The following is a 20,000-nucleotide window of genomic DNA, read 5'->3' as shown; positions in this document are numbered from 1 at the left end:
TCATCGATGAAGTGCTTATCTACGGAGGCAAGGAGAGGTACATGGTAAAGCAACTGCATTTCTATAACGCCTTTCCACTCCTTTGAGCACTCGAATCACTTTACATTGTATTAAAACATTCACCTATTTCTAATCACATTCACACCGGCGGCAGTGCTTGCCATGCAGGGTACCACCAGGGGCAATTCAGGATTAAGTATCTTCCTCAAGGACACATCGATGGGGTCAGGCAGAGCGGGGCTCGAAACTGCAACCTTCTGGTTGCCGAACGGCTCCTCTACACCTGGGCCGCCACCACCACCCCCGGATCATGACAGGGAAATTATTATTATTAGAGTAAGAAACGTTGGGAACATTTATAAGATATTAGGTTTGCCTAATGTGATTAAACACACACACAGTGGAAGATAAATGCCCTGAGAATAAGACGTCTTCATTAACATTCATGGGTTTCGTGTTCTTGTATTTTGTATTCCAGACAGGAATAAATGGGCGATGTAATTCTCTCTCTATTTCCCCTTCTCAGCAGACATATTATTCTTCTTCTGCTCTGGCTGGTCAGCACACCCCAAACAATGCATTATCCCCACATTACAATGCACGGGGCAGTGACAGTCCCCTGTGGACCTGCACAGTATAGCTCTTTCAGCGAAATGTGTAATCCTGCTATGCAAAGCCAGTGCAGTACAATGTGAACGGGGGCAATTTTTACCAACGACATGCCAATAGAATAGAACATCTAAATCAGATCTGCAGGCTTCAGTGTTTCCTTGCCTTCACCCTCACGGCACCTTAAGCCGTCAATGGCAGTGCAGAATAGAGGACTTTGAGGGAAGAATTTTGTAGACCAGATTTTAAACGCACACGCGCGCACACACACACACACACACACACACACACACACACACACACACACACACACACACACACACACACACACACACACACACACACACACACACACACACACACACACACACACACACACACACACACACACAGCTGTACACCTGAACTCAGTTTTCCACTACTTCACTTCACTAGTTTACCATATTTCAAATACTTCACACAAAGAAGAACCATAGAGAGACAGACCGCTCTGTCTCAAATCATCTGTCTTTGGAGCATAACAAAGGTGTGTCATGTCGGCTCACTTGTGAGTGTGTGTGTGTGTGTGTGTGTGTGTGTGTGTGTGTGTGTGTGTGTGTGTGTGTGTGTGTGTGTGTGTGTGTGTGTGTGTGTGTGTGTGTGTGTGTGTGTGTGTGTGTGTGTGTGTGTGTGTGTGTGTGTGTGTGTGCTGTTCAGGGGCTCACTGGTGTTGGAGAGGTCCAGGTACTGTCTGCTGGTGGAGAGTATCCTTGTGTGTGTGTGTGTGTGTGTGTGTGTGTGTGTGTGTGTGTGTGTGTGTGTGTGTGTGTGTGTGTGTGTGTGTGTGTGTGTGTGTGTGTGTGTGTGTGTGTGTGTGTGTGTGTGTGTGTGTGTGTGTGTTGTTTGGGGCTCACTGGTGTTGGAGAGGTCCAGGTACTGCCTGGTGGTGGAGAGGATGCGGGAGTTGATGCGCGGCACCACATTGGGCTGGTTCATGATGAAGTCCACCACCTCATGACTACCACCAAGCTCTCCCTATGGGATGGGGAGGGAGAGAGGGAGAGGGAGAGAGAGAGGGGGAGAGAGAGAGAGAGAGAGAGAGAGAGAGAGAGAGAGAGAGAGGAAGGAGAGTTTTTTGAAGACAGAGAGATGGAGAGTGAAGGGAGAGGGAGAGAGAGAGAAATAGACAGAGCCAGAGCCAGAGAGAGAGAGAGAGAGAGGAGGGTTGTCATATGTTGCACAACACAATACAATTTATGTATGGATTTCTTGAAATAAATAAATAAATAAAACAAACGATTAAAAAAAAAAAATCAGTTCTGTCATTTACACACATCCAACAGCTTATATCAATATAGTGCATGAGTTGGGTATACTCATGTATAAAAAAAAACCCAATATAGACTAAAGTGTTTGTTCGCACCAGGTACACGGCCCTCTGGAAGAAGGTTGTGGTCTCCAGTATCTTCTGCATGGTGACCGTCTCCATCTCGTCCGGGTCGAGCTGCTCGCGCTGGTAGGGCATGCCGTTATACAGCACCACCGGCAGTGGTCCCACGCCCGTCTGCTCGAAATACGCCTTGCCCTCCTGGTGAAGCAGGACACAGTGGGGTCAGGCATAAACTACTAATATTTGGACTAGAGGTGCACCGAAAATTCGGCCGCAGAAAATATTCGGCCGAAAATGCAAAAAAAACACTTTGGGTTTTCGTCCGGAGTGGCCGAATCGGAGGCCGAATAGAAAATGAATTGAAAATGGGCATTGCTAATTTCAGTTCTACTCTAACATTTGAAGACTTCAAATACACATTTATTTTCTTTCAAAAACATGTCTAAACATTTATTGTAAGCCGTAGATTTAAGCAATATTTAAAAATAGTGAAAAACCTAACTTTTAACTGAATTGTAATATTCGGTTTCGGTTTCGGTATTCGGCCAAGTGATTAATTATTATTCGGTTTCGGTTTCGGCCACAAATTTTCATTTCGGTGCACCTCTAATTTGGACAGGCAATAGAGTAGATCAGGGATGCCAAACTCAAACAAAGCCCTATGCAGGGGTGATGGTGAAAAAAAATCCTGAGCCTGAACTTTTTTACCTCTGCTCTAACGACGAGGACAAATACTGCATAGTGGCGTAACGCAGGCCTATTTTGACACATCATTCAAACATTTAATAGCCTGTGTATGACCATCATTCAAGCCTGATAGTAGAAGAAAACCCTGAACCTGTAACACTTTCTGAGATAAGAATAACCTAATGGCTAATTATTATCAATGTTTTTATTTTTGCAAACTCTGTCAAGCCTGAAATCAGGCATGGAGTCTGAATACTATCAGCCCTGCCTATGCATTTCTCTGTGGACTGGGGTCTTGCCCTCCTGATGAAGGACACAGGGGAGTCTACTATTTGGCCAGACAATAGACTAGACCAGTGTTTCTCAACCTTTTTTTAGGCGAGGCACCCTTTCAATTCATGAAAACTGTCAAGGCACCCCAAACCAACAAGCCGTAACATGGTATCGCACAGTGGTGTAGTCTACTTTTTTTATGGTGGGTATACTATATATATAAACATTTTTTGAAGTGGGTATACTGTATATATTTGTGCTATTCAAAACAATGGATCAATCAATTTTAAGTGGGTATACTGAAATCCCTGAAATTTAGAAGTGGGTATACTGCGTATACCTGCGTTCTACGTAGAATACACCACTGGCATCGCATCCGATACCACAAAAGCTTAGAAAAGTAACACATTTGGAGACGTCACACGACCTACGTTCGAAGTTGCAGCTGACTGGGGCGACCTATATTTACTTTGTTGTGCGTAAATGGCAGATGAAAGATTCCAATGACTAGCATTAATTTATCAATTTAGAAAAATGTGTATTATGTTACATAATTTATTTATCAGCCACGTTTCTGCGGCACCCCTGAGGGGGGCCCGCGGCACCCCTGTTGAGAAAGACTGGACTAGATTATGCAGGCCAGACCACAGCCAACTGTGCTCTATAAGGTCCAGACACTTATTACAACATGGGTTAAACAGTTAAATGTCAGTAGACTAGTAAGAATGCACAGGTTGAATTTCAAATACAGGGATATAGTCAAGTGGTTAGACACTCAGGTATTTTTAACACAGGAAATACATGCTGACATTTTTCCTTTATGCATAGAAAATGTGTATTGTACAGTATAAAGACAAAAAAACCCAGCAAGTAAGATTATTTTTCGAACAACACTGCGCATCCTCTAAAAAGGACATAGGCCTACGCACACATTTACTGGTAGGAAAAAAAACCCAGAGAAACAGAGAAGAGAATACTTTAGAAGAAGTCTTTAAAATTGAGTTGGAGTTCATCAGAGCATGTCCATTACAGTGTGAAGGACAGCACTCAAGCAGCCATTGGCAGCGTTTCATTGATGCAGTTAAAAGGCATTTACAGCTTCAATCCACTCTGGAACACTGATTTTATAGGACAAGAACGAAGGGCAGGTCGTCAACACTGAAAATCACTGGCGTCAACAACACTTAAACTCCCGAAGGTCCCTTGCCACTTCTGCGCTGGAGCGCTGAGGTCAATCATATTCCACTATTCGTCAATGGGTTAATGACGTTTTAGTAGTAGCATACGTCAGGGTCAGGGTGATGGAACCACAGCAACAGCCACTATTGCATGGATTAAATTGGGTTTTTGTTGCTTTCAGTGGATTATCTAAGAAACCTTCATTGCATTCTTTGGATCTGCACTTCTTGTTCTGTATATTTTGCACTTTGTATCTGCTAGTGATGTTGGCTGTGATTATGTCCTCTTTTGTAAGTCGCTTTGGTTATAAAGTTGTTATGTAATGTAATGTAATGTAATGCAGTGCATTAAAGGGACACTGTGTGAGATTTGTAGTTGTTTATTTCCATAATTCATGCTGCCCATTCACTAATGTATACTGAACACCACCATCAAATTGTAAGTATTCATTATGACTGGAAAAATTTCACTCATCATACATGAAAAGGGGGATCTTCTCCATGGTCCGCCATTTTGAATTTCCAAAAATAGCCATTTTTAGCTGCAAAAATGACTGTACTTGGACCATAGTAGAAAATATGTGTTTCTTACTTAGTGAACTTTCATGTAAAGATCAAATTTGGCAATAGGCTGCCCAGTTTCAATGAGCAGCATAGTTGCAGTACCTTTTTTGACCATTGCTTGCACAGTGTCCCTTTAATTACCAATTGGTGATTAATTTATTTGCATTAGCTGTGGTTGTACCACCTGACGCCTGAGCCCAAAAAAAACCCCCATTGATCCTATTAGCAGAGAGAGTAGAGAGAGAGAGGTTCCATTGGCCCATTGTTTCCGGGTTCTATTATTAGGGGGGGAAATCCCCCTTTAGGCAGACCTAGGCAGACCTGAGGACTGTTCTATTCAATGCTAGGAGCATTATGACACGCCCCTTTAGGCAAACCGGAACCTGGTCATGTTAGGTGCCCATAGAAACCTATTATGTTGGCATATCTCTATACAGTCCCTCCAGGATTTTGCACTGGGATTTTGTGATTTTTGCGGTCAAAATGCCTGATTTTGTGGCGGCATTTTCTCATTTTTTGCAAAGATTTTGCGGCATTTTCTCATTTTTTGCAAAGATTTTGCATCCCTTTCTGGGTTTTTTTGGTAGGCTAACTGAAAACCACAATCAGTCTAAGCAGGCTTAAGACAAAAGAGAGAGAGATTCAGAAACACACTTCCTATATAATAGAATAATAAAATATTGTCAAAAACTGTCAGAGCGTCTTATTAGCCAGTGCGTCCAATGTGTAAAAAAAAAATCATGGCCGCGACACTCATAAATCTCTGTCGATATTTTAGAACGACTTCGGGGGAAAACGGGACAGCGCGTTATGAAAAAATACTTGTGGGTATAGCCTACCACTAGTCCTAATGAAGAGCGTCGCGGCGTATTTAGCCAGGCTGTATGCAAGCGTTAATACAATGTCACCTGTTGGAAGACGCGTCTCTCTCTCTCTCTCTCTCTCTCTCTCTCTCTCTCTCTCTCTCTCTCTCTCTCTCTCTCTCTCTCTCTCTCTCTCTCTCTCTCTCTCTCTCTCTCTCTCTCTCTCTCTCTCTCTCTCTCTCTCTCTCTCTCTCTCTCTCTCTCTCTCTCTCTCTCTCTCTCTCTCTCTCTCTCTCTCTCGTATTGCAAGCTGTTGCATAGGCTATTATTTGCTTGATGCAAAGTTGTGATGGCATACACGCTCTCGTTGACATGGTTGTGTGCATGGTTGCATGGATTCGCAAGACTTTATTGCAATAACACAGTGAAAGCGTGGAAGGGCCGTTCACTTCCTATCTCGGTGTCCTTGACTGAAAAGTTGCAAAACTCCACACTTCCGAAACCTTTGCGATCGGCACTACAGTGATTGTTATCAGAAGGCTTGTGCCTACGCATAGACATAGACCCTTAAATTACAAACATTAGCGAACATTGAAAAAAGATCAGACAACGACCGTCGGGTATGCTCATGAAAGCGACAGGGGAGAGTGGAGAATTTTCGCAAAAATGTAGCCTAACGTAAGATGTTTGCTACTGTGCGACAGTACCGCCACTATTTCATGACTGCATACACTTCTTCGTCATGGATAAATGGGCAACAATACTTTTTCCACCCAGGATTGCACTGAAAAGTAGGCTACTGCTGTTAAAAAAAAAGGTCATGGGTGTGCAGCACCGACGCCTGCGTGTATGTGTGAGGGAGGGGAGGAGAGACGCGGAACAGCTGAGATGAGGGTCGCGACTTCCGAAATAGCAGGCAATTCTTTTTCAATGTTTCAGTGACATATTAACAAAAATGCTTCGTATTGGTTTTCGTCTCCGGTGGTAGGCCTATTGTAGTCACATTTTTATTTTTTTGACGAAAATATAAATCAATAAACTCCACAGAATGTTGAAATTTTGCGGGAAAAATGCGGCTTTACAGGAATTACGCGGCATCGTGAAATTATGCGGAATATCATTGAATTTGCATGAATCCACGCGATCGCTGAATCGCGAAAAACTGGAGGGACTGAAAAGAATCTCTGCTATTAGTGGTGTTACTGTCTGCATCAGAGGTATGGGATTGGACAGCAGTCCTGCTTTTCACATTCCTGTTTTGGTCAAAGGCAGAATCAGCCTTTTAAGCAGATTGGACAGCTAACCTTAGAGTTTTTGTCATGGGTGGAGATGAAGTCTGACTCTGGATCAGAGGTCTGATTGGACAGCAGCCTCTTGAGCAAATTGGACAGCAGGTTTGATTGAACAGCAATACGGTCAATAGGCTTTGAGTTTTTGTAGCCTCTGCACCTGATGGGACAACAGCTCAGTCACTTTGGCAGAATCAGCCTTAATTAGATTAAATTGGACAGCTAACCTTACAGCATTTTGTGTAGTCTGCCTCTGAATCCATGGTCTGATGGAAACAGCCATGTCACTCACCCTACTGTTCTGGTCATAGGTTCAATAACCCTCCTGAGGTTTGATTGGACAGTGTGGTCAATAACCTTACAGTTTTGCGATAGGAAATCCCATGCTGCTTTGCACAATCGTTCCGATCCGAAAGACAGCATGGCAGCTGCCCTAAGCGAGGGAGCCAATCAGACAGCGGGTAGGGGTGCTTGCTCAGGCTCCCTGGCTAGATATGTGGCTTGATTGGACAGCAGCCATGTCACTCACCTTCCTGTTCTTGTCATAGGGTGAGTCGGCTCCCAGGATGCTGGACACCTCCACGTAGGGGTAGCTCTTCTCCAGCACCCCCACCACGTGCTCCACCTTCAGATGCCCCCCCGGCGGGACACGGTTCAGCATCTAGGAGGAATACAGAACAAATTTTGGCAAAGGACGCACTCAACTTCATGGAAAAACGAAAGTCTTTGGGTGCGAGATAAAAAGCGTCAACTTAAGGAAGAAAAAATCCGCACTCACAAACTGCGTCTCATTATTTATTTATATTACCACCATGTCCAAAAAGCAAACGCGTTGCACGCACTGATGAAGGCTTGTTAGCCGAAACGCGTTTGCTTTTTGGACATGGTGGTAATATAAATAAATAATGAGACGCAGTTTGTGAGTGCGAATACATAACAAACACATTACATATCCATGAGCTCAGAGCAGAAAACAATCTACATCCTATAAAATATGGTAAGGTATATGTTATGGAATTTTAATATGGTATAGTTTAGTATGGTATTTCAATAGTAAGGCGTGTGATTGAGTTATGCAGTAAGACCGAAGAGCCTTGAGGCAGTATAACACCCTGGGGGTGTCTGTGTGTTAGTTTTAGGGTGTGAATTTGTTAGTTATAGGATGGTTAATCTAAGTTTGTGTACTTGTAATTTGGGACGACCCATCAGAATTATTATTGAGAAACGGGTCACACCACACTGCACTGACACAAGTGCTGCATTTAAGACAAAGCACATGTCTGTGAAACTAAGTGTGTTGAGTCAATGAGACCATCCATGTCTGTGTAGTTTGCTGATGTCTTACGCTGATGATGGCGTCGAAGGCGGCCTGGCTGTCCACCTCGTCTGAGATGTAGTTGTAGGCCCTCAGCAGCGCCACGCCCGCATCCTCCATGCCGTCCACATCCTCCTCGTCATTCACTACGAACACCACACCAATCCTGCACAGAACACATGGCACACAACACGGGACACTCAGTAAAAGGATACCGACATACGGGACACAGTAACAAACACCAGCCCAATCCTGCAAAAAACACAACCATTTTATATTCACATAGAAAGAGTAGAAGTCAGCACACTGTTAGCTCCGCTTTGAATGCTTATTCAGGTCACACAACGTTTCGGGGTCTTCATCAGGGTCTTCATCATGCCTGACAACCATGACAACGGGACATGGGGACCCACCCACCTGTGTAACCCTGACAACGGGGCATGTGGAACCACCCACCCACCTGTGTAACCATGACAACGGGGCATGAGGAACCACCCACCTGAGAGGGATGTTGTTGCTGTAGAACATCTCCGCTACACTCAGGAGCTCGCCGGAGTTCTCCTGAGACGGGTCCAGGATGATCACCTAGACACACGCACACACACACACGCACACGAATACACACAGGCACATACACACACGCACACGCACACACACACGCACACGCACACACAGATGCGCACACAGACAGGCAAATAAGAGTTTAAGTCTGTTTTCCCAATGGGTTTTACTGCTGTTGACATCAAACATGTAGCAAATCTGATTATTTATTAATTCCCTGAGGATCGTCAGCAGACATTGTGTGCTGGCGAGAAGCGCCGCGTCTTCGTAATTAAAACCACCGACCTACCCAGACACAGCGGCAGGTGCACCTGGGGTGTTGCGTTACCGTAAAATCAAATATTTATTCACCACACAAACCTATGCGGTCACCGTTTGCTTGCATTATAAAACCTACTCGTGTATCAGCAATTCAATGCATTCAAAACATTAGCAATAATTGAGGAGTTCTGCAGCTCATGTCTCAGATCTCTGCAGGTAAAGCAATACAGAGTAGCTTTCATCTGTGGTCACACTGCTGAGTTGAAAGGGAAGTGTCTCTCTTTCAACAGGATGAAAGATAGCCCACTCGCTCCTCTGAACATACTTAATGTTCATAACCCACGTAGGACAACAGAGCAAATTCACTGTTGATTAAAGTTGATTACCTGAAATCCTTTGGAAAACTACGCTTTCAGGTTAGGTAGACACAGCTCTTTTCACTCTTAATTTTTTTAAATAGTTGATGCATGTGTGCGTATATGCATCTCTTTTATATTTTACTTTTCATTGATTCGACTATGTGTTAGTCATGTTGTTATCTATTGTACCTCGTCTGCATCATAAAAAAGGCATGCCCTCAATGCACTGTGAATGCAAATAGGTTCAAATCAAATCAAATCAAACTTTGTGTCGCTTGAAGCCTCTCTGTGCCTGAGCTCTGGACTCACCATGTTGTGGAAGTTCTTGCGTATCTGGCGTATGACGCCGGGGAAGGTGGGCCTCAGCAGCTCCTGTACGTTAGACGGCCAACCAGCATACCGCCGATCCACCTCCAGGTTGTTGATCCACTGTGTTTAACAAAGAAAAAACACACACATCCGTCTCAAAAAATGGGTGCAGGACTAGCAAAATCACATGAAAACTGAAAATACAAGTCCGCGATGTTAAACTCAAATTACTCACAAGACAACCGTGTCATTCGTTCCATAACTTTTAATGAACTGAACTTCCACTCCCCCCGGTGGACTATATCGAGCCCCAAAACATTTTCACAATAAAAGTCAGTGAGCTGCTACAGGAAATGCAAATAACAAATAGTTAACACGCAACACCAAGCTCACGTTTCTCTTACTTTAATGTGACGTTTGGGGCAGCATGCCATTCCTAAGACAAGTCAGATTACAGAGCTGAATACATATGATGAAGATTGGTATCCAGGAGTTTTATACCAACTCATTATAGTCGGTATTTGTATGTTATGCAGGATCATGATTTCGCTAAACGAAATATGTAATTAACAAATAACAAACTTATCCAAAAACTGTGTCAGATGGTGTTTCTACGGCACATTGTGTTTACCAAGATGAGAGGCTTATTGGCATGTTATGCAGAGTCATAATCACGCTTAACAAAATGTATAATATACAAATAATTGAAAAATGAAAAAAGGTCGCACCATGCATAGTTTCGCCGAAACGCGTCTGTGTAAATAAAAAGAAACCTATGCATGGTGCGACCTTTTTTCATTTTTCAGTCTTACAATATTTTGGTCAGCACCCTTAAAAGGAAGAAAAAAACTGTTGGGTGACGCCTGCTCCAACCCTTATGAACTTTAATATACAAATAACAAAATACATCTTACCTACTTAAATACAAATTAAATTCAAACTCATCCAAAAAACTGTGTCGCATGGCGTTCCTGCGGCACATTGTGTTAACCACTTTGAGATTGTCATTCTAAAGGCAAATGGATCATGAGTAAATCCTATTGCAATTACATCGGCACAGCTGAAGGCTGCTGCTCAGATTAAAGAAGGGATGAATCTGAGGCTTAGCACAGATGCTTATGGTGCATCGGTAATTATGGGTTCAATTGCTGAAATCAAATAAACGCCTTCTTTAAAACGTGTCAATGCTGTTGTTCTGAGACAAGACAGGGCAGTCATGGGTGAGCGGTTAGGGCGTCAGACTTGCATCCTAGAGGTTGCCGGTTCGACTCCCGACCCGCCAGGTTGGTGGGGGGAGTAATCAACCAGTGCTCTCCCCCATCCTCCTCCATGACTGAGGTACCCTGAGCATGGTACCGTCCCACCGCACTGCTCCCCATGGGGCGCCACTGAGGGCTGCCCCCTTGCACGGGTGAGGCATAAATGCAATTTCGTTGTGTGCAGTGTGCAGTGTGCACTTGTGTGCTGTGGAGTGCTGTGTCACAATGACAATGGGAGTTGGAGTTTCCCAATGGGCTTTCACTGTCACAAGACAGCTCCCACACACTGTTTCCAGGAATTGCTTGAAGAAGGTCAACAGACCGAAATGTTGCAAGCAAAATGTGAACAGTGTGCCGGAGCTTTCTTGTCTCTACGTTGATGACCCAGTGGTTCAACTCATATGCACCTGGCCTAAGGAGGTGTGGAAGAATTCTAAAGAAAATAATACTGTTGTTCTGAAAAAAATAAAGCTATTGCACCCGAGATATCCTGAGATATGCTAAAGAACACTGACACATTTATGCAATGTTACCAACTCCTCTTTGCAGAATAGTGGGCATGTGGGGGGGGTGGGGGGTTCCCCGACCCTGCCCCATCTCTCTCCCAGTTGAGTATTTCCAGCAAAGAGTGAACAGGCCCGTCGACGGGGCCTATATGCAGTAAGAGGCGCGGACTCACGTTGATGGCAGAGTTGCGGATGTCCACGGCGTAGTCGGAGTCTGCGGGCTGCACGTTGAGCTTGAGGATGTCGTGGATGAAGGGGGTGTCGATGAGGAGGCTACGCAGGCCCTCCATCACACGCGCCTCGTTACGCAGGATGTCAAACACACTGAGGGGAACGACACAGGCGCATCATCATCATCATCATCATCGTCACATATGAACTACACACCATCACACGCGCCTCGTTACGCAGGATGTCAAACACACTGAGGAGACACACACACACATGAACTACACATCACCCGGACCTCGTTACGCAGGATGTCAAACACACTGAGGAGACACAGACACACATGAACTACACATCATCCGGACCTCGTTACGCAGGAAATCAAACAAGTTGAGGAGAGACACAGACACACATCACGGTCACACATGAACTCTACATCATCACGGGCATCGTCACGCAGGATGTCAAACACACTGAGGGGAATAACACTGACACATCATCATCGTCACATATGAACTACACACCATCACATGCGCCTCGTTATGCAGGATGTCAAACACGATAAGGGGAGAGAGACACACACACACACACACACATCATTGTCACACATGAACTACACACCACATGCGCCTCGTTATGCAGGATGTCAAACACGCTAAGGGGAACGACACTGACACACATCACGGTCACACATGAACAATACATCACAGAGATCAAGGACATCATAATGACCACAGCACAAGCATAAATACAATCAACCTTTTCATTACCAATCACAGCTGCTCATTTGTGTTGAGCTGTGGTTATATTGCATGGTATGGCTTCTGTGTGGGAGTCCATTTCAGAAAACTTTAACTGCATAGTTGTGAAAGCCCAACTGGGAAACTCCAACTCCCATTGTCATTGTGACACAGCACACAAGTGCACACAAAGAAATTGCATTTATGCCTCACCCGTGCAAGGGGGCAGCCCCCAATGGCGCCCCTAGGCAGCAGTGCGGCGGGACGGTACCATGCTCAGGGTACCTCAGTCATGGAGGAGGATGGTGGAGAGCACTGGTTAATTACTCTCCCCCTCGACTCGTCGGGAGTCGAACCGGCAACCTTTGGGATACAAGTCTGACGTCCTAACCACTTACCCATGACTGCCTTTGTGCTTATGTAAGCGAATGGATGAGCACAGCAACATGCATGTTCACAGTCACAGCCAGTTTCATTATGTGTGCCACAGTACTATCGTTAACCTCACTGAAACCTCAAGACAGACGAGGCACTTAAAAACTCTCAAGCATCTAAATTATTCAACGAGCATCCATCTCGTTTAAACACTGACAGCTGCGGGAGTGTTATGTGTGGATTAAGCGGGAGGGTGTGTGTGTGTGTGTGTGTGTTCGTGTGTGCGTGTGTGTGTGTGTGTGTATTCATTTATTAATCTTATTATTATTATTTTTTAATTGTTTAAATTTCCCTTTGTTCAATCAAATAGCTACACAAAGGGCCTTTGCAGGCTGCTACAGGAAACTGTATAATGTTGACAAAAAGTCTTTAAGTGGGGGGGCACAGTCGGTGGCCCAACAAACCTTGACTTGAGTCTGGCCTGGGTCATATTGAAAACCTACTTATTTCCCATCATCTTTCACATGGTCGGTCATGTCATAATAAAGGCCAGAAAAGCCCATAATACACTTTAAAAAGGGTGGTGAAGGAGTCACCGGACTGTGCCGTGCCAAGGCTCACCTGAAGATGTCCTGGACGTCCAGGTCGATGTGGAGGCCGTTGATGAAGAGGGCCGAGTCACCGGGCTGCAGACCCAGCGTGCCCTTGAAGAACTGAAGGGGTTAAAACAGAGAGGAGAAAAAAATCATCAGCTTTCATCAGCTGTGTGATAAATGATAGCCAATCAGTCATATCCCGACATTTAATTACATGGACACTGATATAGATCTACTTTCAGACATGTGTCTTGACATGAAGTAATAGTGCACGATTGACTACTTCTCAATAAAGTAATAGAAAGTGTGGTGGTGGGGGTGGGTGAGAAAAAAAAGTCTGACAAGAACAAATTCAGCTTAGCCATTTATTTGTACGGACAATCCTGCGACTTGACTTCACTTTAATGCCAGCTGCTGGGAGGTGTAGGTGTAAAATAGTGTTTCTCAACGGGGGCGCTACAGCCCCCCAGGGGGTGTTGGGGAGCTCTAGGGGGGCATAGAGAAGGATACAGCCGAGTAGGGGTGGGGCTTAGTTCCCATTGGGGGGCATTAGTCTACTTTATTTTTTATTACTAAGGGGGGCATTGGAAGGCTTGTGAGGAGGTCATGGGTTAGGGTTAAAAAAAAAAAAAAAAAAGTTGAGAGCCACTGCTGGTGCAGAGGAACTGATAAAGGTCTGCAACACTTTTTTATGCTCCCAAAAAGTTTAATGGCACAATGAGAGAACATACAAATGTGTTGTGGACCATTATCATTTCCTTTCAGTGATCTTCCGTTTGCAAAGAAGTGGTGTGTGGACCAGGGGGTATGGTTAGTCAGTACTGATGGTGGGCTGGTTTTCCATTGGTAATGGGTTGATTTTAATGGGTTAGGGTGGGTGGGTTTGGGTTTGGGGGGGGGGGGGGGGGTGTTGACCATTTTTGTGGACGTATAGACCATGCAATCAGAGAGAGTAGAGAGAGAGAGAGGTTCCATTGGCCCATTGTTTCCGGGTTCTATAATTGCAAGGGGGAGGGGGGAATCCCCCTTTAGGCAGACCTAGGGACTGTTCTATTCAATGCTAGGAGTATTATGACACGGCCCTTTAGGCAGACCGGAACCTGGTCATGTTAGGTGCCCATGCATGCTATTACATTGGCATATCTCTATATACTTAAAGAATCTCTGATGCAATGGTTCAATAAAGGGATTTTAAAAGTCAAAAGTCTGTTTGGTCCAGCACCTGATGTGCCTGCATTGCATTGTCTGCCTTGTTGGATAGGCGCTGTAGAGGAACGCATGCAAGAAGGATTAACACGCGCTGAGCTGTGGACAGGACAGTGAGATATGTGAGGAATAACTGTGTTTGGCGCCCGCTGCCCCACGGCCTTTGTCATTATGGGCATTACGCACAACAAAGCGAATTTAAAGAACGACCAGACAGAAACAGGAAATGCATAGCCTACTGGGACGCATGTAATTAAGAAGCGGAGTTTGAAATGAATGAGCTTGCCGTGAGATGAACAAGCACATGCACACACGCAGACACACACACGCACACATAAACACACATAAACACACACACATACACACACACAGGCGCACACACACACAAACACACGCACGGGTGCACAACAAGCACACACACAAGCACAAGCACACACACAAGCACAAGCACACACACAAGCACAAGCACACACACAAGCACAAGCACACACACACACACACACACACACACACACACACACACACACACACACACACACACACACACACACACACACACACACACACACACACACACACACACACACACACACACACAAATACGCACAGGCACACGCACAAGCACAACCCCACACACACACACACACACACACGCTAGCTCTATAATTCAGCCAGACTGCGTTGTGCTGTGCCCCAGGGGTTTGTCTATGTGCATATTACTGCATCCCCACTCCACTTGGTTAGTCTGCAAATCCAGCCTCATTACTGCAAGATAAATGCTATTAGGAGTTAGAAGAGAGAGAGACCCACAGAAAAAAGAAAAGAAAAGAAAAGAACAACAAGGAAAAGGGAAGAGAAGAGAAAAGCAAGAGGGGGAGAGGAGGGGAAAAAGGAGAAGAGAAAAAAAGAGGGGCGGAAACAGAGTCTATTTGTCATGTTTCATGTTGAGCAATTAGGGTGGAGGATGAGAGAAAAGAGCCTATTACACGGCCTCATTACAGAGGCAGGCAGAGAGGAATGACTGCAGTCAGTTAACATGCACGCACACAAGCAACCGCACACCAAAACAACAACAAAAACAATGAAGGTGTAGCAAGCGAGTGAGTGAGAGTGTCTGAGTCACAAACAAGTTAATTGGTCCATTCGTTTCCCCTCTTGTCTACTGGGGCTGACACGCAGGGATGCCGACAGGTGGGGGGTGGGGGGGACAAAAGGGTCAGTTGTCCTGGGCCCAGGGAGAGAGGGGGTTGGGTTGTCATGACATTATATGTATGTTGGGTGGGGGGGGGGGGGGGGGGAGACAAAAGGGTCAGTTGTCCTGGGCCCAGGGAGAGGGGGGGGGCAGTATTGGGTTGTCATGACATTATATGTATGTTGGGTGGGGGCAGTGGTGTAGTCTACGTAGAACGCAGGTATACGGAGTATACCCACTTCTAAATTTTAGGGGCTTCAGCATACCCACTTAAAATTGATTGATCCATTCATTTGAATAGCATAAATATATACAGTATACCCACCTCAAAAAATGCTCGAATATACAGTTTACCCACTTCAAAAAAGTAGACTACACCGCTGGGTGGGGGGCTCTTTGAGATTACTTTGTCCTGGGCCGGGCATAAAGCTATCAGCTGCCCTGCTGACAAATACACGTCCGAAAAGACTGAGCGAATGCATGCACATCTCGGCAGTGCAGGAGCTGGAATGGACCAAACAAGTTGAAAAAAAAACACTGAAAAACAAACATGATAAAAAAGGTCCACAACACTGATCAATGCCCCAAAACATTGAACGGTAAAAACGTTTAGGACCATTGATGAATGTGTAAGACCTTTATCTCTTGTTTTTCAGTTTCCTAACAGGTACCGATAGCACCTGGCCAGCGTAGATGCCGTGTGAGAAGAGACTCAAAGTGGCGTATCAAAAATGATACTGAGAGAATTGTAGGGTAGCGTATGACAAGGAGCTGTCTTTGTGCATTTTGTTTTTGTGTGAAGAGAAGTTTAACAGTAAATAGAAAATGGCTTTTTGTCAACACAGATGTTGCCCTGACAGAAACAGACAAATGACGTGTCACCGTCAGCACACCCCGCAGTGTGATGGTAAAAACGTTTGTGAAAACTGTGTTCGTGTAGCCATCAGGGGTGCATTTCTTGACGACATTGGTGCTAACTAAGTTAGCATATGACATGCCCGTTTTGTTTTTGTGTGAAGACAGGTTTAACAGTGAATAGACAAACAGAGAATTTCTTTTTGTCAACACAGATGTTGCTTTGCAAGCTCTGACAGATACAGACAAATGGCATGTCACTTCAGTAGCACGCCCCGCCGTGTGAATGTGTTGGTAAACTTGTTTGTGAAAACTGTGACAGACTCCATTTGTGACGACTCAGAGGCTTTGTGTATTCATCAGCTCTGTGACAAATGTAAACATATACGATAACTAGAAGCACTCAGAGAGCGCAGACCTCCGCCAAGGAAGCTGCTTGATAGAACATTTGACTAGGTTACAACCCAAGTCTTTCTGCCTTTCAATTTCTGGTCACTAGGGGCGTCTAGGTTTATAGGCCAGCAATGGTGAAGAACCATTAATAAGGTCCTGGTTCCGGTTCATGCTCCGGATCACCACCAGAATTTAATCGCTTGTTCATTGGGTCATTACTAACTCCACAAAGTTTCAGCCGTTTGGAAGTTTTTGAGTTATCCTGCTGACAGACAGACAGACAAACAGACAAACAAACAGACAAACCAACGCGACCGAAAACATTACCTCCTTGGCGGAGGTAATAACAACAAAGAACTGCTGTCCGTCTATAATTTACGTTCAATAGACTACTCTCATCATCTCCACCCATTCAGTTGTTTTGTTTCTCTTGTTTTGTGACTCTTTTAACTCACCTTCTGGTTGTCCTCAATCTCTTTACGGATCTCGGAGTTGACAACCGTTTTGGTAATGGACCTGAGGCAGAGAAAGAAAAAACATGGTACTCCATAAATCACGACACGACACGACACTTAGGCGACACTTGAGAGAGTGCCTATTTGTTTGATGGGTGTGTTACCATCTTTAATTTTATTCTTTTATTTTTTTTCTTATTTTTCTTTTTCTTTGTCTTAACTTCTCTATGTAATTGTTTGACTGTTGTCTTGATATGGACCATGTACTTTGAGTCTGATGTAAATAAAGAATTGAAAATTGAATTGAATCACTTCCACAGAGGTACACGATCCGGATGATTTCATACACACCCCCACACAGACATACGTGCACACGCACACACACACACACACATACGTGCGCGCACACACACACACACACACACACATACGTGCGCGCACACACACACACCCACACACACATACGTGCGCGCACACACACACACTCACACACACATACGTGCGCGCACATACACACACCCACATACGTGCGCGCACACACACACACCCACACACACATACGTGCGCGCACACACCCCCACACACACACACATACGTGCGCGCACACACACACACACTGCACGAACACACACACACACACACACACATACGTGCGCGCACACACACACACCCACACATACGCGCGCGCACACACACACACCCACACATACGCGCGCGCGCGCGCACACACACACACCCACACACGCACACGCACGCACACCACACACACACCCACACCCACACCCACACCCACACCCACACCCACACCCACACACGCACACGCACATACATGCACACGCGCACACACCCACACCCACACCCACACCCACACACCCACCCACACATACGTGCGCACACACACACACGCACACACACACACACCTGTGAGTAACTGCGTTTGTCCATGGTACTACTCAGACTGCTTAACTAGTCAACAAATGGGACTAGTCATAAGTCCCATTACGTTGGGACCGGTTGTGAGATATGAACACCTTGATGCAACTATAGTTTCTATCTGCAATGTGTTTGGTTGTTTATGTACACCAGTGGTTCTCAAACTTTTCCCATCATTCCCCCCTTCAGAGGGTCTGGATGCTTCAGGTGATTGGTGATATAAAACAAAGAGGGAAGTGGAATGCAGATGTGTTTTAATTTCCTATATGACAATTAATAATATAATGTTTATAATTGTGTATATAATGCTTAAAATGTATTGACTTATTGGCGAGACAGGAAATCTTTTCTTTGGGGGGGGCATAAATTCAATACTTGGGTCATTACACATGAAATCAGACACTTTGAGACCTGACACACCCAGATTTTAATACAACTCAGCATGCCTTTTCAGTGGCAAGGTAGAACCACAGAATTTGCATGAATCTAGCACTAATTTTAAAAGAGAAACGAAAGGTCTACTTTCACGTGAAATTACTAGAGGTGCTCCGATTGCTCGGCAGCCGATCATGCTCGGCCGATAATGGCCAAAAATAGCCTGATCGGTGATCGGAAAAACATGCCGATCAAAAAACCGATCCAGAGATATTAAATTCCTCACGCAACCATTTCGCCTTTACACCTGGCGCTGCCTGCATGTAGCCTAGGTGCTGGCTCTGCACAGCTGCTGCACCTAAATAAGGCATCTTTACTTGTCTTTAACTTTTTGGAATTCCCTCCTTCATTTTCACCATTTATAATCATATCTGCATCAACAATGATCTGATTTTCCGATCCATGCGCAGTTTACATGACGCTTGTAATTTGTGAATGACGTGTCAGTCTCGCCATGTTCACTATTTTGAGTTACAGCCTGTCAGCACGCAACAACTAAACGTTTCCAAAACAATCATCAACTGTATTGTTTTTAAAGTTGTAGCCTAATGGACAGCCAGGTCATAGTTTTGTAGTCGCTGCAACACTAAACAGGGAGACTGGACGGTGAAACTCAATGAGTCTGTGCAGGGAATTCTACATTCTATGACAGTGTTACAGAGAAAGAGCTTTCCTCGCAGACACGCTGTGTTGTGCGTGTTCCCTGTTCTTTCAATTGAAGTTTTTTTTTCTTGTTTTGTGTATGTAGAATCTCAAGTGTTTCAGTCACAATGTAATTTGCGATAGACTACTTCTCGCCCGTTAGCCATTTTACGTTATAACCTGTGTAGTTGCCTCGGTCAGCACGCGACAAGTTCACGTTGTCCGCACAAGCATGCCAACGTTATTGTTTTCAAAGTTGTAATTGACAGTCAGTCGATTAGTTTGATAGTCGCTGAAACGCCAAACGGCGACAGAAGTGAGAGGGAGAGAGCAGAACGGTCGCGGAGCACTGCAGCTGTGGACAGTGAGTGACAGAGAGGGGAGGGGCTCTCCTCACGAGGCTGCTCATTTAAAGCGACAGGGTTTTTTCTCGTATGCAGAAGACGAGAGACTGAGATCCAGGTGTCTGAGCTTCAATTCAATCTCAAATAGTTAAGTAATTATATGCAATAACTTATAAATTGATGTAATGTTTCAGTTTCAATTCAATCTTAAATAGTTTAGTAATTATATGCAATAACTTATAAATTGATTAATACTGTAGACTTACTTGTAGGCTATATTACCAACACTAGTCTGAAAGAGCTGAAGGATAATAATAATAATAA

The 20,000-nt window shown here is 44.7% G+C and overlaps 1 protein-coding gene across 1 annotated transcript in view; it reads right to left on the bottom strand.

Annotated features, from left to right (window-relative positions):
• uggt1 (UDP-glucose glycoprotein glucosyltransferase 1) overlaps positions 1-20,000 on the bottom strand; it is a 76,145-nt gene that overhangs the window by 42,295 nt on the left and 13,850 nt on the right. The window contains exons 11-19 of the mRNA XM_063219737.1: positions 17,323-17,383; positions 13,247-13,338; positions 11,516-11,666; positions 9,578-9,697; positions 8,587-8,672; positions 8,118-8,253; positions 7,302-7,433; positions 2,012-2,176; positions 1,503-1,623 (exon numbers count right to left, since the gene is read on the bottom strand). Of these exons, the coding sequence (XP_063075807.1) occupies positions 1,503-1,623; positions 2,012-2,176; positions 7,302-7,433; positions 8,118-8,253; positions 8,587-8,672; positions 9,578-9,697; positions 11,516-11,666; positions 13,247-13,338; positions 17,323-17,383 (1,064 nt within the window). The remainder of the gene's footprint in view (positions 1-1,502; positions 1,624-2,011; positions 2,177-7,301; positions 7,434-8,117; positions 8,254-8,586; positions 8,673-9,577; positions 9,698-11,515; positions 11,667-13,246; positions 13,339-17,322; positions 17,384-20,000) is intronic.

This window comes from Engraulis encrasicolus, chromosome 16, assembly GCF_034702125.1.
Source record: "Engraulis encrasicolus isolate BLACKSEA-1 chromosome 16, IST_EnEncr_1.0, whole genome shotgun sequence".
NCBI lineage: Eukaryota > Metazoa > Chordata > Actinopteri > Clupeiformes > Engraulidae > Engraulis > Engraulis encrasicolus.
Note: the sequence above shows the minus strand (reverse complement) of the source record. Positions and strands in the feature narration are given on the sequence as shown.